The sequence below is a fragment of the Myxine glutinosa genome, chromosome 2, assembly GCF_964187855.1.
Source record: "Myxine glutinosa chromosome 2, kmMyxGlut1.1, whole genome shotgun sequence".
Classification (NCBI taxonomy): domain Eukaryota; kingdom Metazoa; phylum Chordata; class Myxini; order Myxiniformes; family Myxinidae; genus Myxine; species Myxine glutinosa.
Genome location: NC_136262.1, coordinates 177623225 through 177650851, shown reverse-complemented (window position 1 = coordinate 177650851; position 27627 = coordinate 177623225). Strand labels below are relative to the sequence as shown.

Genomic DNA, 27627 nt, shown 5'->3' with positions numbered 1-27627 from the left:
TACATCATGGGGGATGAAGGTTGTGGTCAAGTTTCATCGAAATATTGTGTGTAGTTTTAGAGGAAAAAACAAATTCCTATTTTTTTTTGGGGGGGGGGGGGGGGTGGGGGAGGGTTAAACCTGGATTCACTTCGACCCCTGGTAAACCCCCTTAAACCCCGATGTTTTTTAATGTCGTGAACAAACTTTAGTCACAACACAACAAATATCATTTATGCCAACTTTGGTCGCAATCCCATCAGCGGTTTCGGAGAAGAAGTTTCAAGTGTTTACGGGACGGATGGATGGACGGACGGGCGGACTGAGGACGCACCATCAGAGCATCGCCTAAGCTCCCCTGAACTTCGTTCCAGGTGAGCTAATAATACATTACATTAAAGTAGACGGATTTCTCCATCCGGCGCTCTGTCTGTTACACTCTTTCGCTGGGACGTCACTGTGGTGTTACGTCTTGCGCTGGGCTGGGCCTCTACGGACGTGCATGTCATCTCAGTGTCCAGCACTCAACCCGTCCCGTCGTTTTGCTGACGGCAGTTGAACACCACAACCCATATATCTAACTAAGACTATCTGACGTCCGCAGGCGACTGGCTGAATGTCAGACACAAGGTGTCAGGATGACGGATTTAGTAAGGTGGCGGTGTAGCAAGAGTCGAGCACTAGGCTCCGGTTTGACAGCGGTGTATTGTTCAAGACTCAATGAGAATTGTATTTTGCAACTTCAAAAATAACGACGCAACATCTGATCCCTGGGAACGTAAAATAAATTCACAATATTGTTTTTTGGTGAATAAGTTGCCGATTACTAAAAGTAATGCTGGGATGTTAGCAGTAAACAAAATGTTTCTGGAATAAAAAAAATTGCAAACATTGACCGTCAATAAACTGCATTACTGCACTGTGACATGTATAAGTTATGTTGTTCAACTACAGTCGATGAAAAAACGGGTTCAATGTTTGTGTATTTGGGAAATACCCGGATCCGACCAATCCTGATCGTATCGACCAACCGCTTCACAGATGCACAAGGAGAACGATAAAACAACACAATGTTCAGGAATGCAAAAAAATTGGCCAAATACTGTCCCCCAAATAATTAAATAATGAAATCATTGTGTGTGTACGTGGTATCACCTCATCTTCACTACCCTCCTCTTCCTCCTCCTCCTCACCATCCTCCTCTTCTTCCTCATCATCCTGGGTACCTTCTACATCAAACTCCTCTTCTTCCTCCTCGTCCTCGCCCTCACCGTCCTCATCTAGCCGATCATAAAGACACGAAACAACAAACTCATATAAACCACAACCTTCCACCAACGAATTCTTTAAAATACAAACACATGCTCTTTGTTACTTAAACAATGTTAGCAAGAGAAACTCATCAGCATATCGTGGCATTAAGACAACACACTTACCCTTCACAAACCAAAGCCAGAATGAACAATCCTCTACAAGGGAATTTAAAACGGTGCTCACGATTTTCTTGCCTTTCTTATCCATAAGTGCAATGACAGGAACACAAATATAAGGACTTTAACCCCTTCCCCTCCAACCCATATTTCTTCCCATTAAATCCATCCAGGTATGGAAACTAACATTCAGCTACTGCTTAGGCCTAGCCCTAGAAAAAAACCCCAGCTCCCTCCTGGGTCAGCCGCTTGTGAATATTTTGAGCACCGATAAATGTTCATTAGTGGCCTACTCAGGAAGAATGGTTGGTCTTTGGAGCATAATGTAAAGATGCCTAACTAAAGATATTGTTGCACACCTGGCCTCTTTATCGGGCAACCCAAATCCACCTATGATTGACTCAATATGCCAAGTAGAGGTGTGCATTTGTTTGTAGTGTTTTCAGCACGTGCAGTCGGCTTAAAGGGGAGATTTAATTAAATCGGAAGTGGAAATTGCGGCTCAAAATGCACAGCAATGGTGTCAAAATAAATAATCAATAATGGGGATGTGGACATGGGAAGTGAAATGGCAATAAATGAAACGAAAATGACTGAATGGTGAGCTTAAACGGATGGTAACAATCCCCCGTTATCTTAGTGCTATTCCTGATATGATCAGACTCGACTCAGGGACACATGACAAACAGGAGAGCTGACAGTGTGCGTATGTGGGTATGTGTTCTATCATGTGAAAGCTCTTGAGATGCACAAGCACAGCCCTGTACCCCCTCTCCCAGTCTGGCCATCACCCTCGACTCTCTGGGGTTGTCTGTCTGGTGCTGCGTGATGCTGGCGCGATGCCAGTTCTCCCTATCACTAACTAACCCAGGCTGTGTGCGCGATGCCGATGGTTTTCTCGATTGCTGTCATGGGCTGACTGTCGCAAGCTGTCATGGGCTGAGTCCGTGGCAGGAGCACCGTCTCTGGTTGACCGTTCCAGACCGAGTGCAATTTGTGCACTCCCTCTCTGGGGTTGCGGCTGTGTGCCTTACACCGATGGCTGCTTCTTCCGGACAGGCAGTGTGCGCGCTGACTCTGACTGGCTGTCTCCCAGGCTGTGTGCCATCTGTGAGCTCGCTCTCTGGGGGTCACCGGTTGTCTGCTGGGAGGTACGATCGCCGCTGTCCACTTGATAGACATCCCTCTACCCCACTGCACAGGTATTGCGTTTGAGCTCTCATGCATGAGACATGGATACCCCATGTTTGTAAAACCCGTGTTCAAGGCTTGACATAGCACACTTGTGCCCTCCATGTTGATGTGTGGAGTGATTTAAGATGCACACGGATGGGAGATTGGAAAAAGAGACAGACAAGAGGGTGTGGTTGGCAGGGAGCTAACTAGGCATCTGATTCTGGTCGATACTAATTTGAGTTTACACTTATGGTGACACTCACCAAGATAAAACGGATAAATAAATTAATCCATTAACCTGCAAGTCATTAGTCATTAGCCCTGGTGTTGGGCTAGCGGCTAGGGGGCCGGCTTAGGATCCCAGTCCTGGGTTCGAATCCCGATCGCTGAATTAACGCCAGGGGGGTTGACTCAGCCTGTCATCCTTCCGAGGTCGGCTAATTGAGTACCAGTTCACTGGTAATTCCCTGTTTGTCGTTAAAGGCGGCAAAAAGGGTTGGCGTCAGGAAGGGCATCCGGCCGTAAAACATTGCTTCAAAAAAAGGGGACCGAAAAACAACAACAACCACGGTGCCCGAAAAAGGCCAACCCCCGCTTTGCGGGGAAAAATGGCCTCTAAAGGTGGTTATTTATATATATTTATAACCTGCAAGTCATTCCCAGGACAGGATATTTTGTGAGGCATAATCACTGTCATGAACCACCAATCAAAACAATAACTAGAACGGCACTCGGTAGAGCGCATACCTCCGCCAGGCTGACCAATTTACCCACTGATAGGCCAGATCTGGATTCGGACCTGAAGCAAAATCTAATCAAAACCAGATCTATCTCAAAATCAAAACAAAAGGTGGACGGAAGTCATACACACTCAACGCAATGAAAAGTACCATCATTAGTGGTAAAATTCCTGTCTTACCTTCCTCCTCCTCTCCATCAAGGTCACCATCTGAATCTGGGGCCTCACAGTCATTCCGATCAAAGCCATCCAGGTACGTGATCTGAGGCAGCAGCTTAAATATGCTGTTGCGGTAGTCCGTAAGGCCGGTGACCTCACAATTGAAAAGGTCCAGGCTTTTTAGGTTTGCGAGCTTTTTCTACACAGAAGGGAATCGGAATGAAGGAATCAAAACTGAGAACAGTAATCAACCTTCACAGATCAAAATGTCACACACAAATTTCAACCCCCCTCCTCTCAAAGCATCATATGAAATACAACAAGTAATAGGCGTCTACAACCATCCTTAACCATGTTGTGGAATGATTGTGTTTCTTCCCCGTAAATTGATTCGCGGGATTCCTGCCTTTTCCTGTTTTTTGAGGTTCGCGCTCGGAATTTTTTTTGCCTCAAACCGTCTCTAGTGGCAAGTGTAGATGTGCTTGCGCCTGTCAGTGTGCCCAACACCAAGGAAAGACTCATCAACTTGTATTTCATGGCCTTCAAAGGCATCCCACAACCAAATTGACTAAATAAGTAATGTGTGCAGATGGTAAATTTGGCTTCATACAAAGTTACATGATGGTTGGATGGAAAATGTGACTTGCGTTCCCAAAAGTCTGTTTTCTGTCGGCATGGGTTGCAGAGCGTTTCAAGTATCAGGAATAAACAACCTCACCCTGGCTTTGCTCGGCCGAATAAAATATGGCCACCAAACATTTGGACCAATAAGATTCGTTGGAGGGTACAGATGTGATGCCCTGACTTTTAAAAACCCTTATAGTTTTAATTTCATTGGTGGGAATCTCTGAGCAAAATGTCACAAAATATGGCGCTACATTGATGAAAACCCAAGCAAGAACAATTTAACTACATATTACATACGCACACTAAAACCACCTTGCGTATAGAGCTCCATCAGGAAGAAAGGTCTACAGAGTTCCAGGGTCAAGCCCAGGCTGAACTTACCAGGGGATCCAATGTGCTGATGTCTTTGAACTTGTTACCGCTGAGGTTGAGGTATGTCAGGTTCGGCGTTTTTTCTGCGAGAACATCCAAGCCATTGCAAATCCTGTTATCACTCAGTTCCAGCTGATGTTGGGGTTGGGCAACAAGCAGGAAGTGGATTACAAGTCAATTTTGACAAAATTCAAAAAGATATTCAAAAACAAAGGCACGAACGACGCCGATCCAAAACACACATGATGGCTTTTATCATTCACGCTTTAAAGAGAGCAGCACCATTGGAAGCAAAATTCCAGGTCACGTTACGCATTGAAGGAGAAACCCTTTTAAACGAATTTAGAAAGGATAATTAACTCTTCAATAACAAAAAGAAAACTCGAAAGTAGAATTTGACACAAATATGTCAATGGATATGCCTCCGCCCATGTTAGATGTCAACCCACTGTTTCGTTTGATCACAATTAAAGGTCCCTTGAGCGAGTGAGAGAGAGAGAGAATGGGAGAGAAAGACAGATAAATAGAACCGAGACAACAGATGCTTCAAACTCGAGTTATGGTCTGCAAAGGTATTTTCGAAGGACACCTGACCTTTGACCTATTCAATCTAAAATGGAATCTATACATCTTTTTATTACATTCTCAGTTATGCCAAAGTTATTTGGTCAAAATCCCTTTATCGGTTCACACATTATTGTGGTAACGAAAATCTGCTACATTCAACTAAACATCACATGACATTTGACCTTTGCCTGAAAATCGAAAGTTCATCTTCGCCTCACAATACATACCAGGATTGGTCAAAATCACTTTGGTGGTTCACAAGTTGCCGTAGTATGTATGATCTGCTGCTTTCAGCTAAATGTAACATAACCTTTGACCCTTTGAACCCAAAATCTAGTCAGTTAATCGATGCATCATAACACTGTACACCTTTGTACCAAGTTTCATTTTTAAAAAAACAATCCCTTCAGTGGTACACAAGTTATCGTGTCGGACGCACAGACGGACAACCCGAAGACATAATGCCTTCTTCAACGGAGGGATAACAAAGAGTGAAATGAATGAATGAATGATCGTTTTAAGGCCATTTTCCCCGCTAGAGCGGGGGTTAGCCTTGCGGGCCCCATGACAATCATGGTTCCCTGTTTTGAGGCAATGTTTTTATGGCCGGATGCCCTTCCTGACGCCAACCCTTGGTCACGCTCTTACGATGCGCAGGGATATTGTGTACCTATTCTAAACCGGGGTACACACCGGGATCATTCATCCCAGCAAGCTGGTACTCAATTTGCCGATCTCGGAAGGATGACAGGCTGAGTCAACCCCCCTGGTGTTAATTTAGCGATCGACCGGGATTCGAACCCACGATCCTAGGATCCCAAGCCGGCACCCTAACCGCTAAGCCAACATCAGATATAACAAAGAGTAATGAAATGAAAATTCCTGCAAAAAGAATGAATGAAGAACGAGTCTTGCTGGTGAAGGGCAGTGTTGGTCTGCGTTAGCGGACAGGTAGGACGATTGATAAAGTTAATGGGACGTTGATCGAGGTACGTTAATCCCCGTGGAAAGATGAAGATGACGCTTCAGACGTTATCCTTTCATGCTCTTCTGCTCTGACGAAGGGTCAATACCCGAAGCATCATCTTTTTGCTTCCCACGGTGGTCATGTTACTTCGATCAGACATCGTGATCAAGCGGCATCCTCGGGAGTGACCAATTGTGTTTGATCTCTCAATAATAGGAAACAAACAAACTTTTTTTGACCAACATCCGACTAACAGCTCCTGTATGTATGTTGCCTCATCTATACAAACGTTTCTTGGGTCTATACCGAGTGTGCTGTGTGTTGACGGTAATGCGTTGTTGATCGAGGAAGTCTCGATCACTCTTGGTAGTAGAATTTGAACATCAGCTGCCATGTGCTTTCCGAAGTATAGCCAGCCAATGCTGCCACAAAAACCCTCTCGCAACACGATAGTGGGGCGCGAGACCGACAGTGGGGCATGTGACTGAGGTCTGGGTGGGGCATGAGACCATAGCTTTGCCATAAAACATACGAGGCAGAAACAGTTGGACCGGTTGCTGCTGATTTGTTAAAAGATGGTACTTTTTATCAAAGATTGATCATTTGAATCTCTTATGAAAGCACCAACTGCAGTAATCATGAGAAAGTGTGCTGTGCATGTCATTATGACAGTCTGTACAGAAGCAATGTTGTGAGCATGTGACCGATTAAAAGTGAAAAAGACAAGCCGTGGAAACAGGTATTTTTAATTATTTAAAACTTTTTTTATAGCTTATCCTCTGATTTAGCTCCTTCTACTCCTGCTCAGCGCTCTGACCCTCCTCGGCTGCTATACAACGCATGCGCTTTTCCAGAAACGCCCTCCTTTTTAGCCTCGCAAAATCCAGCCTTTCCACACACCGACACTTTCTTTTCTCTCTTTTCCCCATTTATGGAATCACCTTCCAGCGAATGTTCAATCATACCTTTCCCTGCAGTGCATCTAGCCAGCAGAGCATCAACATCTCATGTAAATCCATAAAAAGGGGGTAGGGGGCAGTTTTTAAAACTAAAAATGCGATTAGATCGTTCCTGGTGGAATTTTTTGCCATCTTTCAACTTTGCTTTAGGTGAGAAGTGTGCGGATATTAGCGACGGCGCGCCATCGACTTTGCACGTTAGGAATTGTATTTGCTAGAGAAAGAAGATCTCGACAGATGAATAAAATTTTACATTTCACCATTAGGTGTTCCTAATGGCTAACTCACTTACTTACACACTCCAATTAGTTGGAGTTTGTAAATTGCATTTGAATTGTATTCGTTAGGTTGACTATCACACCTAACAGTAAAATAAGTTTTCAATCATTAATAAATGCAGTAAAGACAGGTGGAAGTGAGCCACAAAGTTGAAACAAGGTTAAGATGGAAAGCAGATGCATATGCTTCTCAATTGTGATTTGCATTACCCCAGGTAACTGCCCACATAGTCAACTATCCATTACATTGACGGAGTATTGTTGTACACCGCACCTTTTCTATGCCATCTCCAGGCATTGCAAATCGTCAATGCCGGGCACCGAAGGGGGCTCGGCAGTGACGCATGCTGAAAGGGAGTACTCAGTTTTCACCCTGGTTGTTTTCTTGCTTTCTTGTTTGTTTGTTTGTCTGGGCGATATCTCAGCCATCCTTTGAGCTGGGAAGCTGAAATTTCGGCACAATAGTAAGCAAGTCCTTTGTCAAAAACGGTATTTTTTGTTTTTTGATTAATCAAATAATTGAGGAGTTATTTAATTATTAGCGATTAATTAAGTACTTATTTAATAAATCAAATTTCCTTTCTCTTCTGACCATTAACTCAGGCACCTTTTGAGTTAGGAAGCTGATATTTGGACATGCCAATGACCAGGTGATTTGGCTGCAAAAGCTATTTTTGATTTATTAATTAATCAATTAATCGTTTAATTATTCGATTAATGACTAAAAATTTTTTTTTTTAAAGTTACAGATTCTGATGAAATGGTGGTGGTTTATGTGTTCTCTGACCGAATTGATTAATAATTTAATTTTTTTAGGATTATTATTTATTTATTTTCATTATTAATCATTTATTTATTTTCTTTCTCATTTGGCCAATATCTCAGGCACCTTTTGAGCTCGGAAGCTAATATTTGGACATGAGTGACCAAGTGATGTGGCTATCAAGGATATTTTTGATTTATTGATTAATCAATTAATCGATTAATTATTTAATTATTCGATTAATTACTAAAAAAAGAAAATAATATTCAGTTACAGATTCTGATGAAATGGTGGTGGTTTATGTGTTCTGTGACCGAATTGATTAACAATTTAATTTTTTAATGATTATTTATTTATTTTCATTATTAATCATTTATTTGGTGTGTACGGTGTGTACCCTGGTTAGAATAGGTACACCGTATCCCTGCGTGTCGTAAGAGGCGACGAAGAGGGTTGGCGTCAGGAAGGGCATCCGGCCATAAAAACATTGCCTCAAAAAGAGAACCATGACAATTACAACGACATATGGGCAGGGTACAGCCCGAAGTGGAGATCGGTTTCTGAGGTTTGGGACATGGAATGTAGGGACAATGACAGGGAGATCAGGAGAAGTGGTGGAAGTATTGATCAGAAGAAGAGTGGACATATGTTGTGTGCAAGAGACGAGATGGAAGGGAAGTGGTGTGAGAATGGTGAAGGGTAGGCAGGGACAGAAATACAAGTTTGTGTGGCAAGGGTGCCTGGAGGGCGTCAATGGTGTTGGTGTCCTGTTTTCTGAGGAGTTTGCAGACAGTGTGGTGAGTGTGACTAGAGTGAGTGATAGGTTGATGATAGTGAAAATGATGATTGGAAAGCTCTTGGTGAACGTCATCTCGGGATATGCTCTGCAGGTTGGTCGGAGCGATGAAGAGAAGGACAAGTTCTGGTGTGCGATAGAGAAGCTGATGGAAAACATGAAAGATGAGGAAGTTGTTGTAGTAGGACACCGAAATGGACATGTGGGAAGGAGTATGGACGGTTTTGAGGGAGTTCATGGGGGTTACGGATATGGTGTGAGAAATGGAGAAGGTGAAAGGATTTTGGAGTTTGCTGATGGAGCTGATTTGTTGATTTGTAATACTCAGTTCCAGAAAGGGGATAATAAGCTTGTTACATACACGTCAGGTGGGTCGCCGACAACTGTTGACTACCTGATGGTGCGTAGGCGAGATAGGAGGAACCTCCGGGACACAAAGGTGATCCCGGGGGAGGAGGCTGTTTCACAGCACCACTTGGTTGTCTGCGACATAAGGGTGAAAGGTGCGAGGAGAGCTCGGCGGGTGAAGTACCAACCGAGAATGAAGGTGTGGAGGTTGAAAGAGGTGACAGTAAGGGAGGCATTAAAAGAGAGGCTGAGTAGGGTAGAGGATGATGTGGTTGAGCTTGAACGTGGTTGGATGTCAATGAAAGATAGTCTGTTGGGAGCCGTTGGTGAGGTATGTGGATGGACAAAAGGACCACAGAGGCACTCGGAAACATGGTGGTGGGATGATGAAGTTGGAAAGAGGATTGACGAGAAGAGTAAGAAGTTCAAGAGTGGCAGAAGGCGAAGGGTACGAGAGCAGAAAAAGCAGAGCATGAATGTTATAAGGCAGCCAAGAAGGCTGCAAAGAAAGAGGTAGCAAAGGCGCAGGAGACATGCAGGAAAATGTTCGGAGAACGCTTGGATTCGGAAGAGGGTCAGAGAGCGGTATTCAGGATTGCAAAGCAGATAGCAAAAGAGAAGTGTGATGTGATGGGGGTGAGTTGCTTGAAGGATGAAGTGGGACAAATCATTGTGGACCCAAATGGAATTAAAGGAAGATGGAAAAGATATATGGAAATGCTGTTGAATACAGAGAATGAATGGGATGGCAACATAGAGAGTAACCCAGTTTTAGGACCGGCAGAGAAGATAACTGAGAAGGAAGTTGAGGAAGCGATAAATGCAATAAAAAAAAAAAACCACCTTTAGAGGCCATTTTTCCCCGCAAGGCGGGGGTTGGCCTTTTTCGGGGACCGTGGTTGTTGTTTTTTTTGGTTTTTTTGGTCCCCTTTTTGAAGCAATGTTTTACGGCCGGATGCCCTTCCTGCCGCCAACCCTTTTTGTCGCCTTTTTACGACAAGCAGGGAATTACCAGTGAACTGGTACTCAATTAGCCGACCTCGGATGACAGGCTGAGTCAACCCCCCTGGCGTTAATTCAGCGATCGACTGGGATTCGAACCCAGGATCCTTGGATCCTAAGCTGGCACCCTAGCCGCTAGCCAAACACCAGGGGTAAGCGATAAATGCAATGAAGAGTAGAAAAGCGGGAGGGCCGGCGGGACTTGTGGGAGATATGTTGAAGGCAGCAGGAAGTTGGGGTGTGAAGAGAATGACAGAGATCTGTAATCTGGTGGTGAAAGAAGGCCGCATTCCAGTGGATTGGGAACTGAGTACCCTCGTCCCTCTATACAAGGGGAATAGAAAGGTGACCCTCTGGAGTGTGGCTCGTACCGAGCGATAAAGTTATTGGAGCATGGAATGAAGGTATTGGAAAGGGTGTTGGAGGGGAGGATAAGGAAGAAGGTGAAGATCGACAAAATACAGTTTGGATTTATGCCAGGAAGAGGAATGACAGACGCGCTCTTTATTGTGAGGCAGTTGCAGGAGAAGTACATGGAGAAGAGGAAGAAGTTGTTTCTTGGGTTTGTTGATCTGGAGAAAGCATTCGATAGGGTTCCACACGAAGTACTGACATGGGCATTGAGGAAGTTAGAAGTGGAGGAATGGTTCATCAGTTGTGATGGCAATGTACAAAAGAGCGCGCACAGCTGTAAGGACGAAGGACGGGAACAGTGGTGAGTTTGAGGTGAAGGTGGGAGTGCATCAGGGGTCGGTACTAAGTCCACTATTTACAGCTGTGATGGAGGTGCTGGCTCAGACCGTAAAGGAGGGTTTACCATGGGAGTTGTTGTATGCAGATGATCTGGTGTTGATTGCGGAAAGTATGGATGGACTGAAGGAAAAGATGAACAAGTGGAAGGAATGTATGGAGACAAAGGGTCTGAAGGTGAATATCGGAAAGACGAAGGTGATGTCAAGTGGTAAAGCACGTGGTGAGGTGGAAAGAACTGGTAAGTGGCCATGTGCTGTGGTCATGAGTGGGTTCATCAAAAATGTAGTGGTCTGAGAGGGTCATTAACCAGTGTGGCAGCTACATTCAAATGTAAGGTGTGCACAGAGGGAGCTGCAGATGGAGGAAATGTTGAGTTGGAATTTGGAGACGGCGTGAAGCTGGAAGGTGTGAAAACATTTTGCTACCTCGGAGACCTGCTGAATGGAGAAGGTGGATCAGACTCGGCAACGGTTGCTGGAGTGAGATGTGCATGAAAGAAGTTTCGGGAACTGAGTGGCGTGCTGATGAGGAGGGGAGTGTCGTTGAAGCTGAAGGGAAAGGTGTATGCTGCATGTGTGAGAAGTGTTATGATTTATGGACATGGGTCATGAATGTAGAGCAGCAACGAAGGCTGGAAAGGGTGGAAATGCGAATGGTTCGGTGGATGTGCGGAGTGTCGTTGAGAGAGAGGAAGACAAATGATGAATTGCGAAAGATGATGGGAATAGAGCCTGTGATTGATGCTGTGAAGAGGAACAGGTTGAGATGGTTTGGTCATGTGTTGAGGAAGGATGAAAGTGACTGGTTGAGAAGAGTGATGGAAATGAATGTAGAAGGAAGGAGAGGATGGGGAAGACCGAGAAAGACTTGGCTAAAGATGGTGGAAGAAGAAATGCGGGCAAGGGGGTTAACAAGGAGAGATGCAGAAAATAGGGCAAAATGGAGAAGATCGTCATGGGGACCGCAAGGCTAACCCCCGCGCTGGCAGGGAAAATGGCCTTAAAATGCATGTTGTTGTTTTGTGTTGTATTAATCATTTATTTATTGTACACCGCACCTTTCCTATGCCATCTCCAGGCATTGCAAATCGTCATTGCTGGGCACCGAAGCGGGCTCGGCAGTGACGCACGCTGAAAGAGAGTACTCAGTTTTCACTCTGGTTGTTTGTTTTCTTGCTTTCTTGTTTTCTTGTTTGTTTGTCCGGGCGATATCTCAGCCATCCTTTGAGCTAGGAAGCTGAAATTTCGGCACAATCGTGAGCAAGTCCTTTATCAAAAACGTTATTTTTTGTTTTTTGATTAATCAATTAATTGATGAGTTATTTAATTATTAGCGATTAATTAAGTACTTATTTAATTAATTAAATTCCATTTCTCTTCTGACCATTAACTCAGGCACCTTTTGAGTTAGGAAGCTGATATTTGGACATGCCAATGACCAGGTGATTTGGCTGCAAAGGCTATTTTTGATTTATTAATTAATCAATTAATCGATTAATTATTTAATTATTTGATTTATGACAAAAATTTTTTTTTTTTTTAAAGTTACAGATTCTGATGAAATGGTGGTGGTTTATGTGTTCTCTGACCGAATTGATTAATAATTTAATTTTTTTATGATTATTATTTATTTATTTTCATTATTAATCATTTATTTGTCTTCTTTCTCATTTGGCCAATATCTCAGGCACCTTTTGAGCTCAGAAGCTAATATTTGGACATGAGTGACCAAGTGATGTGGCTATCAAGGATATTTTAGATTTATTGATTAATCAATTAATGAATGTATCGATTAATTATTTATTTGTTCGATTAATGACTAAAAATTTTTTTTTTTTTTAAAGTTACAGATTCTGATGAAATGGTGGTAGTTTATGTGTTCTGTGACCGAATTGATTAATAATTTAATTTTTTAATGATTATTATTGATATATTTTCATTATTATTCATTTATTTATTTTCTTTCTCATTTGGCCAATATCTCAGGCACCTTTTGAGCTGGGAAGCTAATATTTGGACATGACAGTGACCAAGTGATGTGGCTATTGTACACCGCACCTTTCCTATGCCATCTCCAGGCATTGCAAATCGTCATTGCTGGGCACCGAAGGGGGCTCGGCAGTGACGCACGCTGAAAGAGAGTACTCAGTTTTCACTCTGGTTGTTGTACACCGCTCCTTTCCTATGCCATCTCCAGGCATTGCAAATCGTCATTGCTGGGCACCAAAGGGGGCTCGGCAGTGACGCACGCTGAAAGAGAGTACTCAGTTTTCACTCTGGTTGTTTGTTTTCTTGTTTTTGTACACTGCTCCTTTCCTATGCCATCTCCAGGCATTGCAAATCGTCATTGCCGGGCACCAAAGGGGGCTCAGCAGTGACGCACGCTGAAAGAGAGTACTCAGTTTTCACTCTGGTTTCTTGTTTTCTTTCTTGGTTGTCCGGACGATATCTCAGCCATCCTTTGAGCTAGGAAGCTGAAATTTCGGCACAAGAGTGAGCAAGTCCTTTCTCAAAAACGGTATTTTTTTTTTTGATTAATTAATAAATTGAGGAGTTATTTAATTATTAGCGATTAATTAAGTACTTATTTAATTAATCAAATTTCCTTTCTCTTCTGACCATTAACTCAGGCACCTTTTGAGTTAGGAAGCTGATATTTGGACATGCCAATGACCAGGTGATTTGGCTGCAAAGGATATTTTTGATTTATTAATTAATCAATTAATCGATTAATTATTTAATTATTCGATTATGACAAAAAAAAATTTTTTTTTCAAGTTACAGATTCTGATGAAATAATGGTAGTTTATGTGTTCTCTGACCAAATTGATTAATAATTTAATTTTTTTATGATTATTGTTTATTTATTTTCATTATTAATCATTTATTTATTTTCTTTCTCATTTGGCCAATATCTCAGGCACCTTTTGAGCTGGGAAGCTAATATTTGGACATGAGTGACCAAGTGATGTGGCTATCAAGGATATTTTTGATTTATTGATTAATCATTTCATCTATTAATTATTTATTGATTAATCGATTAATTATTTATTGAGTAATCAATTAATTATTTAATTTTTTATAAATGACTTATTTAATTAAATTTCTAAAAGATACATCTTCGGATGAAGCACTAGTGGTTTAGTTATGCGATTAGCCAATTGATCATGAAAATATTTTGTGATAATCTTTTATTGATTTTAATTATACAATTAATCAATCAATTAGTGTACACCTCTCCCTCCCAATGCAGCCTCAATGAGCTGCACTGCGGTATTGCCGGGCGCCAGAGGCGCCCCGGCAATGCCGCGCTGCAGCATATTTAATTATTTGGCATGGGGCGGTGTACTTTGAATGTATGTGTACTTGTTTGTTTGTTTGTTGTACACCGCTCCTTTCCTATGCCATCTCCAGGCATTGCAAATCGTCATTGCCAGGCACCGAAGGGGGCTCGGCAGTGATGCACGCTGAAAGAGAGTAAGTACTCAGTTTTCACTCTGGTTGTTTGTTTTCTTGCTTTCTTTCTTGTTCGTTTGTCCGGACGATATCTCAGCCATCCTTTGAGCTAGGAAGCTGAAATTTCGGCACAGTAGTGAGCAAGTCCTTTGTCAAAAACAGTATTTTTGGTTTTTTGATTAATCAATTAATTGAGGAGTTATTTAATGATTAGCGATTAATTAAGTACTTATTTAATTAATTACATTTCCTTTCTCTTCTGACCATTAACTCAGGCACCTTTTGAGTTAGGAAGCTGATATTTGGACATGCCAATGACCAGGTGATTTGGCTGCAAAGGTTATTTTTGATTTATTAATTAATCAATCAATTAAGCGATTAATTATTTAATTATTCGATTAATGACTAAAAATCTTTTTTATTTTAAGTTACAGATTCTGATGAAATGGTGGTGGTTTATGTGTTCTGTGACCGAATTGATTAATAATTTAATTTTTTAATGATTATTATTTATTTATTTTCATTATTAATCATTTATTTATTTTCTTTCTCATTTGGCCAATATCTCAGGCACCTTTTGAGCTCGGAAGCTAATATTTGGACATGACAGTGACCAAGTGATGTGGCTATCAAGGATATTTTTGATTTATTGATTAATCATTTAATCGATTAATTATTTATTGATTAATCAATTAATTATTTAATTTTTTATTAATGACTTATTTAATTAAATTCCTAAAAGATAAATCTTCGGATGAAGCACCTGTGGTTTAGTTATGCTATTAGCCAATTGATTAAGAAATTATTTTGTGATAATCTTTTATTGATTTTAATTATACAATTAATCAATCAATTAGTGTGCACCTCTCCCTCCCAATGCAGCCTCTATGAGGCACACTGCGGTATTGCCGGGTGCCGGAGGCTTCACTGATATTTAATTATTTGGCATGGGGGCGGTGTACTTTGAATGTATCTGTACTTGTTGGAATTCATTTTTTGCTGATCAATCCCTTGCTGATCAATCGTAGCGATTTATTGGTGATAAGATCGACATATTTGTAATTTGATATTCCCACCATAATATGAATGCTGTCGGAATGGGTATACTTTCTCCATAAATGATATTTAGTTTTCCTAAAAGCCTGAGGCGAATCGAAGAACAAGGTTAAACTGACAGTGGGGTATGTGGGGCAACAATTGAGCACAACCGGCAAGAGGATAAACTAACAAGAGAGAGAGAGAGAGAGAGGAAGAGAGAGTCAGAGAGAGTAAGAAAGAGAGAGTAAGAAAGAGAGAGTAAGAAAGAGAGAGTAAGAAAGAGAGAGTAAGAAAGAGAGAGTAACAGAGAGTAAGAAAGAGAGAGTAAGAAAGAGAAAGTAAGAGAGTGAGAGAGTGAGAGGGAGAGAGAGAGTCAGAGGGAAAATTAGAGAGAGGGAGTTCGAGAGAGAGTTGGAAATGCTGAAATCAGCAAAGCAAGTAAGAGGGTAGGGTTTGGAAGGTTAATGGTGTAATAAATATCATTGGTCAGGATGGGGGTTACACGAGTGGGAACGTCTGCTTCAAGCCTTTCAGGACAGAGCGAGGCAGAACAGCTTCTGGAAGATGGTTCGAGGAATAAAGATGGGAGAAGCGAGGAATAAAATAAATTGAGGTGTGCAGTCAACCTGAATTTGGATGTTTAACTGGTTGACAGTTGGTGGAATAACACGTGCAAACCTGGAGGAGATGGGGAAGGTTGGGGGGCAGAGAATAGAGGGAGACGAGAGAGCAAGATGCGAGAGACCACCAAGTTACAAAGCCTTAGATACTTGCACAAATCCCTGTAAACAATTACACTGTGGGGTTGCACTGTGGTGAAGTCTATCGAGAGGGGGGATGAGATGGGGGCGGAGGTCACCGCTTACAGACAATGTACACGGAGTATAAGGGGAGGGTGGGATTACCACTTAGAAGCTGTAGGTGGTGGGGTGAGGAGTGCTGATTATTGCTCAGACTATGCACTACCATCTTTGGAACAACAGAATTGAGAAGCAGAAAAACACTAAATAAATTACGGTGATTATACTGACTCTCATAGAGGTAAGTTTTAAAATGGAGAATGATGAGTGACGAGGGAGAAGGTATGGAGGGGTGAGAGCCAATCAAAGTACAGTTACAAGAAAACACGCAACATTCAAAATTATGTTTTCCGGCCCAGAATGCAATCCATTAGAACCGATTAGCCCAGAATGCAATCCAAAACAATCCACTATAACCGATTCGGGATCACATTACCCTGCTCAACAGTCACCCTGGTGATTTTACTTTTGAGTCTCTGGGGTATTTTGGGTCTTCGGGGTATTTTGGGTCTCCTTTCCTTCTCTCACAACTTACCCGACTGTGATAAACAAGCCGATTGTCTGTTTGTACTTTGTAGGTATTAAAAGCATACAAAAAAAACCAGGAATGGGCCGATCTACATCAAATTTTGCATACGTGTTGGTGGTGCCCATGGTCGGGTCATGAACACAAAACAAGGTCCTATGAGGAGCAGAGGCGGGTGGGGGTGGGGGCGTGGGGGGGTGGGGGGTGGGTGGATGTGGGAGGTGACTTGCCATCTGACAAAATTTTACATACGTGTTGGAAACACCTTGGATAACCGCCCCCCCCTCCCCCTTGCCACCCCACCCAGTAATTTAACTGTGACAATGCCAATTGTACTGGACCATGGACTGAGGCCTATGCTGCTTCACAAAATGGTGGCCTGTTGTTTTGATTGTTGGCAGGGTCAGGCAAGTTGTACAAATAATGGGACGAAGGCAGTAGCGACGTCACTTCCGTGAGCGCGAGTTCATTTCCCCCGTGACAGAGAACACACAAGACCTTTCATATAAATATATATCTCTATCGATTGTTTGGTTCTGGGCCAAAGAGAAATTATTCCAGATTTTTGCCTCTATTGCTAAAAGTGTCTATTGCTTTTCAGCACAACAAGGTGCCAGATCAAACCCAGACACTGTTCAACTCATTGATGAGCATGTTAGCAAGGGAACCACCCAAAAAAAAAACTCCCGCACTTGAAGGACAGCTTCTTTCCATGGAATACAAACAACATTAATACAAACTGAAAGTTTTATTGCTGTAAGTATCAGGATAGAAAGGAAAACGATATTGGATTTTTTGTTTATCAATCCATGGTGTTGCCTGGTCTGTTAAACAGGTTTGTTGCCTGTTAATCCATTTATTAAGCCTGGTGTTGGCTTAGCGGTTAGGGTGCCGGCTTGGGATCCTAGGATCCTGGGTTCGAATCCCGGTCGATGTTAAATGAACACCAGGAGGGTTGACTCAGCCTGTCATCCTTCCAAGGTCGGCAAATTGAGTACCAGCTTGCTGGGATGAATGATCCCGGTGTGTACCCCGATTTAGAATAGGTACACTGTATCCCTGCGCATCGTAAGAGCGTGACCAAGGGTTGGCGTCAGGAAGGGCATCCGGCCATAAAACATCGCCTCAAACAGGGAACCATGATTGTCATGGGGCCCGCAAGGCTAACCCCCGCCCTAGCGGGGAAAATGGCCTTAAAACGATCATTCATATTCATTTTAATCCACAACTCAGGCTCCGTTCCCCTCACATCAGTCTCATTCAAATGTGCTCAAGTGTTATAACAAACCCACACCCTTCAATAAAAAATGTACCAAAAGCTTCAAATGCACGACCATCAAAGCCACTAACCTTCTTCAGCTTGTTGAGTTTGGAGAGATTTACAACTGATATGAGACCAACATTGATCATACTGAGGAACTCAAGTTCGCTGAACTCGCCCGTGAGACCCTCGATCTTCCCATCGTTCGAGCGACAGTTATCCAACACCAATTCCTTCACCTGTGCAAGGAATAAAATCAACATGTGTATGTGACCGGTGCAGCAAAAAAGAAAAGCTCAGCACGTGGCTCATGATGCTGACATTTAAAATCGGAAATACAGTACTACCTACGTTCTCACCAGTTACCTGATGTCCTTGTAATTCACATTTAAAACACCGACATCTCCGAATGTCTTTAAAATATATATAAGATGCAGTGTTTGTGCGTCAGTTTCGCATCTCATCCCAAACCACCGGTCGCACAAAGTTGAAAACAGTACTATGTTAATTGCTAAGGACTGGGGCAATACGGGGTCAAGAAAAAGTTTGATTTGGACAAAAACATTTTCATTATTAACCTCGATAAATACCCAGACAAAGCAAACGTCAATCATGCTTCATGTGGCTTGGGGACAAGTCGAGCTGCTGCTGATTGGCTGTGTGAGTCTAGGGGCACTGTAAGTGGCTCCTGGCAAGTGACTTTAATGCACCCTTATTGCACCTGTTTCCCATTCATAAAATTTCAAAATAAAAAACTAGACCAATGCAACGGCTTCACCAATATGCCTCCTCATAGTCACTGCCCGTGATAACGGGTAGATGCCCTCGTTGACTGTCCTAAAAATAAATGAGTTTGATTTGAATCCCTTCACCTGTTCTCAAGTATCACATTTTTACCAGACATGACAGGTTTCACATTGATCGGTAAGGCGGCTTCAAAGGGTTTTTTTTAAATATCGGCTTTCATGCTAATATGGCTGCGAAACCACATGACATACGACATCAAAAATGTACACTCTGCATATGGATGGGTAGGGGATCACATTTATGAAGTTTCGTCTTGATCGAATAAGGTTCGTTTTCTGTGCAAGATGGCTGCCAAACCAGACATGACAGGTTTCACATTGATCGGTAAGGCGGCTTCAAAGGGTTTTTTTTAAATATCGGCTTTCATGCTAATATGGCTGCGAAACCACATGACATACGACATCAAAAATGTACACTCTGCATATGGATGGGTAGGGGATCACATTTATGAAGTTTCGTCTTGATCGAATAAGGTTCGTTTTCTGTCCAAGATGGCTGCCAAACCAGACATGACAGGTTTCACATTGATCGGTAAGGTGGTTTCGAAGGATTTATTTTATATATCGGCTTTCATGCTAATATGGCTGCGAAACCACATGACATTAAAAATGTACACTCTGCATATGGATGGGAAGGGGATCATATTTATGAAGTTTCGTCTTGATCGAATAAGGTTCGTTTTCTGTCCAAGATGGCTGCCAAACCAGACATGACAGGTTTCACATTGATCGGTAAGGTGGTTTCGAAGGATTTATTTTATATATCGGCTTTCATGCTAATATGGCTGCGAAACCACATGACATTAAAAATGTACACTCTGCATATGGATGGGAAGGGGATCATATTTATGAAGTTTCGTCTTGATCGAATAAGGTTCGTTTTCTGTCCAAGATGGCTGCCAAACCATGTGACTCATGATGTCATAATTTTCAAACTATATGCAGCAATGGTGTTAGATGACATTTGTAAAGTTTCGCATCGATAGGGTAAGAGGTTTCTGAGATATAATTATTTAATATTTTCCTTCAATCTAATATGGCTGCCACACCATGAGACCGATGACGTTTTCGTGATCAACCTTTAATCGCCATTCCTAGTCAATGACACACACAAAGTTTTGAGTCAATCTCTTCAGTGGTTTGGGAGATGTTTTTTTATTTTGTTGTGGTTTTAGGTTAAATCCAATATGGCTGCCAAACCAAGTGACCTGTGATGTCATAAATGTAATATTTCAATACAAATGGGCCATAGATCATGCACATGCAAATTCAGATTTTTAGGATAAGGTATTCGATTAAAACATTTTTGGCTGGAATACCACTTCACTGATTACGTCATCATTATCATGCTTTTGTTGCTCATTGGGAGTACTTGACAATGTGCCAAGTATCAAATTTTTCCATTCTGCGGTTTCCGATAATTTTTTTATTATTATTTGCGTTTAATCCAAGATGGCTGCCATACCACGTGACCAATGACGTCACAATTGTCATTAAAAACAAAACGTCACAATAAGGGGGAAATCAGTTGGTGATGGTTAAGGTCAAAATTGTCAGTGAAAGGCTGGAGTCTGGAGGGGAAATTATGTGTAGTTGTTCAATGAGATTTCTGAGTAGCAAAGAAACAAAACGAGAGCGCTAATTGGACAAAAGGTGTCAATGGAGTATCAAAACATGAAAGCTTGATAATTCTAGCAAGGTACAAAGCCAGAGAAAAATAAAGATTAGCCAGTGAGTGACAAAAACAGACATGGCACCTTACTTGGTGAACCCTTTGAGAATAACTGCATCATGAGGTCTACTACTTCATTCAAAGGTCGCCCAGGGAACGGTTTGGGGACAAGTCTTTCACGAACTGGCTGGCCCGCCCTCACATTCTAATGATGGCATCAAGAATGTTGGCTGGGGTACCGGCAATATCTGGCCTACTACCGCAGGATTTTTAGGGCCCCCAAAGACAGGTACTATCCGATATCTCCTGTGGCTCAACGCCCTTCCCATGGACGGAGCACACATTGATGCCTCGCCCTGCATGCGAAACATCAGGGGTGGTAGTTTAAAGCCAAATCAAGATGAGAACTGATGCAAGACTTGGAGGCGAGTGCTTGCCAGCTCCCAACTGCATTTGGAAGATATATACAGTATTAATATGGGTTTCTTTAGATCCTTGTCACGATGTCCTATGTTATTCGCATATACAATCAGTAATTAATTCATGAAAACATACATCGGTCACCCAATGTTGATGTCCTCCACATCTTTATGTATAAGCTCCACCATTGTCTCTTAGATAGGCACACAAAAGCAAGATTTGCATCACTGCCACATGGACCATTTAGAGCAATACAAATTTATAGGTAAATGTGATAATCAGTGTGTGTTGCTGCTCCCAAAACAAGATTCTCCAAAAGGAGTGAAGAGAATCTACTGGGAATGTCTTTTTACTCTTGCAAAGCTTAAACCGTGCCAAGTCATTGCCAAGAGGCTCCAGGTACAGAGTGCAGCTTGCGCATGGTAAGGAACATTAGCTTCCTCCATTACTTATTCTCAAAATTAAACTATTTATCCTACAAAAGTATTGAAACAGACATCACCAAACATTCCCAGGGCTTTCGGGCAAAATGACTTCAGAAGAAGTGCAATTTCTTACACTGGCAAGTGGCAACCACCTGTCTTGAAGGCTTATCCCAAATGAGTTGTGCCAAGCACATCATGCAAAAAAATAATTAAAGGACAAGAAGGGCAATACCTGTGTCTGGGTAGGACACAGGGGTACAGAGTGGTTGGATGCGGCAAGGGTTGGGAAGTAGGGAAGCATGAGTGTGAAGAGGGGGAGAAACCCTGTGTCTGGAGGGGGTGAGGGAGAAGCCTACATTGTGAGATAGGTTGGGGGAAGAGCCTGCAGGAGGAGGAGGATGGTAGGGAAGAACCTGCATGTGTGGAAGTGAGGGAAGTGTGGAAATGAGGGAAAAGCGTACATGCAGAAGTGAGGGAGGAGCCTATGATAGGAGGGAGGATATTGTGTTCAGAGGAGGAAGGAAGTACTCTGAATTTGGAACAGGGAGGGACGAGTCGACATTTGGAGAGACGTCTCTGCATTTGAAAGAGGGAGGAAGGAGTCTGCATTTGGAGGAAGGAGGCAGACGAGCCCGCGTGTCGTGGGGCAGAGAGGAGCCCGTGTGTGGTGGGGCAGACGAGCCCGCGTGTGGTGGGGCAGACGAGCCCGCGTGTGGTGGGGCAGAGAGACGAGCCCGCGTGTGGAGGGGCAGAGAGGAGGCGCGTGTGGTGGGGCAGAGACGAGCCCGCGTGTGGTGGGGCAGAGACGAGCCCGCGTGTGGTGGGGCAGAGAGAGACGAGCCCGCGTGTGGAGGGGCAGAGAGGAGGCGCGTGTGGTGGGGCAGAGAGGAGGCGCGTGTGGTGGGGCAGAGAGTAGCCCGCGTGTGGTGGGGCAGAGAGGAGCCCGCATGTGGTGGGGCAGAGAGGAGCCCGCGTGTGGTGGGGCAGAGAGGAGCCCGCGTGTGGTGGGGCAGAGAGGAGCCCGCGTGTGGTGGGGCAGAGAGGAGCCCGCGTGTGGTGGGGGCAGAGAGGAGCCCGCTTGTGGTGGGGCAGAGAGGAGCCCGCTTGTGGTGGGGCAGAGAGGAGCCCGCTTGTGGTGGGGCAGAGAGGAGCCCGCTTGTGGTGGGGCAGAGAGGAGCCCGCGTGTGGTGGGGCAGAGAGGAGCCCGCGTGTGGTGGGGCAGAGAGGAGCCCGCGTGTGGTGGGGCAGAGAGGAGCCCGCTTGTGGTGGGGCAGAGAGGAGCCCGCGTGTGTTGGGGCAGAGGAGCCCGCGTGTGTTGGGGCAGAGGAGCCCGCGTGTGTTGGGGCAGAGAGGAGCCCGCGTGTGGTGGGGCAGAGAGGAGCCCGCGTGTGGTGGGGCAGATAGGAGCCCACGTGTGGTGGGGCAGAGAGGAGCCCGCGTGTGGTGGGGCAGAGAGGAGCCCACGTGTGGTGGGGCAGAGAGGAGCCCACGTGTGGTGGGGCAGAGAGGAGCCCGCGTGTGGTGGGGCAGAGAGGAGCCTCGGGTGGGGTTTATGCCACCAGCCTATTATATCAGATCAGTGCCCTCTAACGCTGGTTGGGGAAAGAGCCGAGAACTACAATTTTTTTTATTTTTAATCGTCGCCGTGTTGTTTATGGATGTTTTTTCATACACCGATAAGGGGTGTTGCAACACATTTTACCTCCCCCCCTCCCCCGAGGCATGCTTCCCTTGATGCATGTTAAAATAGCCGAGAATGGAATAACGCAAAATCACGATCAGTTTAATATTTAGTGATAGGCTATTTTGACGTAAAGATTATGTATAATGTATAATGTATACAACGTATAATGTATATAACGTCATGTATAATGACGTAAAGATTAACTCATTCGACATTGGGGTCAAAGGTCAAAGTCAAAGATGGTAATAGGTCTATAACTTGAGAACAGCTGAAGTAATCCAATTCAAAATTGGTACACATATGTATAATGATGTAAAGATTAACCGATTAAATTTTGGGGTCAAGAGGTCAACGGTAAAAGTCTGTAATAGATCTATAACTTGAGAATGGCTAAAGTGATCTAATTCAAACTTGCCACAGATATGTAAAATGATGTAAAGATTAACAGATTAGATTTTGGGGCCCTGAGGTCAAAGGCCAAAGGTCATGTCAGGTACAAATGTGATAACTTGTGAACAGCGGAAGGGATTGAAATTAAAAACTTGGTACAGGTATGTATTGTTATGTCTGGGGGTAAAGCAATATCTAGAGCCAGGTAGATCTGTATAGGTAGGTATTCGACTGTCGCGATAGGGAATCTACCTGTAATAAGTTCTTCATGTGTAGGCGTTTGTCGGGTTAAGATGTATGATTGTGAATCTACCAGGAGATTCGGGTGATAGTTAGTGTAAGGAAATAATGAGTAGAGCCCTTGTATGTCTCACCTGGTAATCAAACCTTTGTCCATTTTGGCACTGCACACCACTAAAACATTAGTTATGACCTTTAGTACAACACTAAATGATGCCCTCTCCCCTGACATGACTTAGGAAGAAATCAGGCTGGAACACTGCCACAATTTACACCTCCGAGAGGTCTACCCGCCTTGCATAGCACGTGCTGTGACCAAGGAATGGGAGGGACGGGAGTGAGTAGCGCAGTGGGCGTGCCCCTGGACGAGCCAGCGAGCCGGGGGAGGCTCTGATTGGCAGAGCAGTGTGCCAATGTGACATCATCGGCCGGAGATATTACCGAGGGTCGGACGCCATTTTCGGCAGTAGGGAGTTCAGCACGTTGAGTGAGGTCTGAGTCAAGAGTTCGGATGAGCCTGGAGTTGAGTTGAGAGGAGAGTTGGATCCAGAGTAGAGAGTTCAGCACGTTGAGTGAGGTCCGAGTCAAGAGTTCGGATGAGCCTGGAGTTGAGTTGAGAGGAGAGTTGGATCCAGAGTTGAGATCCTGAGTTGAGTTCAGCACGAGGAGAGTGAGCACCGGACGCCTATGCTGGCAGTTGGATCGAGAGTTCGTGTGCGCATTTTGAGCAGGAGTTGGCAGTGCGCAGTTCGTCGTTCAGTAGTTGATCCCAAGCAGTTGGATTCCTGGCAGCACAGTTCAGAGACCCCAACCCGAGTTGGGCTGAGGTGTAGCCCGAGTGAAGCTCACTGTCCTGCTATGGGACCTCATGGTGTTTTGGAGATTGGTGCACGGATCTCGTGGTGCTTTGGAGCTTGGTGCACGGACCACGTGTGCAGCGGCGAGGGCGTTGGCTCGGGCCTAGCGGGGCGTGCGAGGCGGACGGAGGATTCATCCAGGCCGGGAAGAAGACAACGAGACAGATAAGCCAGAGCTCCGCGTACATTTTGAACAAAAGACATGTTTATTTTCATATTAATCTCCCTCGTTTTTGTATTTGATATCTGTTGTGTGTGGGATCCCAATTTAGGCTTCTTATTAGATTTATTATCGGCGCGTGCTTTTCCTGTCCTTGCTTTTCCCAATAAACCCTTGTATTACTTTTTGTACATAATACCTGAACGCAGTTTCCTGATTTATTTGATAGATAAGGATGCGGGGACTTGCGCTGTTTCCCTCCATTCCGCGCGCTTAGATTAGACTTTGGAATCCGCTATTGAGCTTCCGCCTCGGAGTTAAAGCCTCGTGATCGGCTATCCGCGACCGCCAGATATAAATTTTGGCGGTTGCGTGACAGTATAATGATGTAAGCATGAACTGATTAATTTTTGGGCTCAAGAGGTCAAAGGTCAGAGGTCATGTCAGGTAGAAATGTGATAACTTGAGAACAGCTGAATGGATTTAAATCAAACTTGGTACAAGCATTATCATGAAGTAATAATGTGGGCGGAGGCATGTTGGTCGACGTTGTGATGTCGTAGACTGTCGTTCTAGTTTTGTTGTGACTTGGTTGATTTTAATGTTTACACGTGTACACAATCAACAAACGGACCCTTTGCATGTTCATCAAAATACACGGATATGCACAGGCCTAGTAGGGCGAGGACCCTGTGTGGGGTAGGGTTGAAAGAGGAGCCTGTGTGTGGTGGGGTAGGGATGCTCCCACATGTGGTGAGGTACGAATGGCCCCGCATGTGGTGGAGTAAGGATGGCCCCACGTGTGGTGGAGTAAGGATGGCCCAGCGTGTGGTGGAGCAAGGATGGCCCAGCGTGTGGTGGAGCAAGGATGGCCCAGCGTGTGGTGGAGCAAGGATGGCCCAGCATGTGGTGGAGCAAGGATTGCCCAGCGTGTGGTGGAGTAAGGATGGCCCAGCGTGTGGTGGAGTAAGGATGGCCCAGCGTGTGGTGGAGTAAGGATGGCCCCGTGTGTGGTGGGGTAAGGATGGTCCTGTGTGTGGTGGGGTAAGGAGGGCCCCGCGTGTGGTGGGGTAGAGAAGAACTTTATGTGATAGGACAGGGAGGAGCCTTCGTGATGGGGTAGTGAGAGGAGCCTGTATGGGGTGGAGTAGAGAGAGGAGCCTGTGTGGTGGGGTAGGGAGGAACCTGCATGTGGTGGGGTAGAGAGAGGAACATTATGTGGTGGGATAGAGAGAGCAACATTATGTGGTGGGATAGAGAGAGGCACATTATGTGGTGGGATAGAGAGCGCAACATTATGTGGTGGGACAGAGAGGTACATTATGTGGTGGGGTAGAGAGAGGCACATTATGTGGTGGGGTAGAGAGAGGAACATTATGTGGTGGGATAGAGAGAGGAACATTATGTGGTGGGATAGAGAGAGGAACATTATGTGGTGGGATAGAGAGAGTAACATTATGTGGTGGGATGGAGAGAGCATCATTATGTGGTGGGATAGAGAGAGGTACATTATGTGGTGGGGTAGAGAGAGGAACATTATGTGGTGGGGTAGAGAGAGGAACATTATGTGGTGGGGTAGAGAGAGGAACATTATGTGGTGGGGTAGAGAGAGGAACATTATGTGGTGGGGTAGAGAGAGGAACATTATGTGGTGGGATAGAGAGAGGAACATTATGTGGTGGGATAGAGAGAGCAACATTATGTGGTGGGATAGAGAGAGCAACATTATGTGGTGGGATAGAGTGGAACATTATGTGGTGGGATAGAGAGAGGAACATTATGTGGTGGGATAGAGAGAGGAACATTATGTGGTGGGGTAGAGAGTGGAACATTATGTGGTGGGGTAGAGAGAGGAACATTATGTGGTGGGATAGAGAGAGGAACATTATGTGGTGGGATAGAGAGAGGAACATTATGTGGTGGGGTAGAGAGTGGAACATTATGTGGTGGGGTAGAGAGAGGAACATTATGTGGTGGGATAGAGAGAGGCACATTATGTGGTGGGATAGAGAGCGCAACATTATGTGGTGGGACAGAGAGGTACATTATGTGGTGGGGTAGAGAGAGGCACATTATGTGGTGGGGTAGAGAGAGGAACATTATGTGGTGGGATAGAGAGAGGAACATTATGTGGTGGGATAGAGAGAGGAACATTATGTGGTGGGATAGAGAGAGTAACATTATGTGGTGGGATGGAGAGAGCATCATTATGTGGTGGGATAGAGAGAGGTACATTATGTGGTGGGGTAGAGAGAGGAACATTATGTGGTGGGGTAGAGAGAGGAACATTATGTGGTGGGGTAGAGAGAGGAACATTATGTGGTGGGGTAGAGAGAGGAACATTATGTGGTGGGGTAGAGAGAGGAACATTATGTGGTGGGATAGAGAGAGGAACATTATGTGGTGGGATAGAGAGAGCAACATTATGTGGTGGGATAGAGAGAGCAACATTATGTGGTGGGATAGAGTGGAACATTATGTGGTGGGATAGAGAGAGGAACATTATGTGGTGGGATAGAGAGAGGAACATTATGTGGTGGGGTAGAGAGTGGAACATTATGTGGTGGGGTAGAGAGAGGAACATTATGTGGTGGGATAGAGAGTGGAACATTATGTGGTGGGATAGAGAGTGGAACATTATGTGGTGGGATAGAGAGTGGAACATTATGTGGTGGGGTAGAGAGAGGAACATTATGTGGTGGGATAGAGAGAGGAACATTATGTGGTGGGATAGAGAGAGGAACATTATGTGGTGGGATAGAGAGAGGAACATTATGTGGTGGGATAGAGAGAGGAACATTATGTGGTGGGATAGAGAGAGGAACATTATGTGGTGGGATAGAGAGAGCAACATTATGTGGTGGGATAGAGAGAGGTACATTATGTGGTGGGATAGAGAGTTGAACATTATGTGGTGGGGTAGAGAGAGGTACATTATGTGGTGGGGGTAGAGAGAGGAACATTATGTGGTGGGGTAG

The 27627-nt window shown here is 44.2% G+C and overlaps 1 protein-coding gene across 3 annotated transcripts in view; it reads right to left on the bottom strand.

Annotated features, from left to right (window-relative positions):
* ANP32A (acidic nuclear phosphoprotein 32 family member A) overlaps window positions 1-27627 on the bottom strand; it is a 149353-nt gene that overhangs the window by 8730 nt on the left and 112996 nt on the right. For all 3 annotated transcript variants that reach the window (XM_068106739.2, XM_068106737.2, XM_078771976.1), the window contains exons 2-5: window positions 18085-18234; window positions 4492-4614; window positions 3505-3682; window positions 1135-1259 (exon numbers count right to left, since the gene is read on the bottom strand). In XM_068106739.2, the coding sequence (XP_067962840.1) occupies window positions 1135-1259; window positions 3505-3682; window positions 4492-4614; window positions 18085-18234 (576 nt within the window). The remainder of the gene's footprint in view (window positions 1-1134; window positions 1260-3504; window positions 3683-4491; window positions 4615-18084; window positions 18235-27627) is intronic.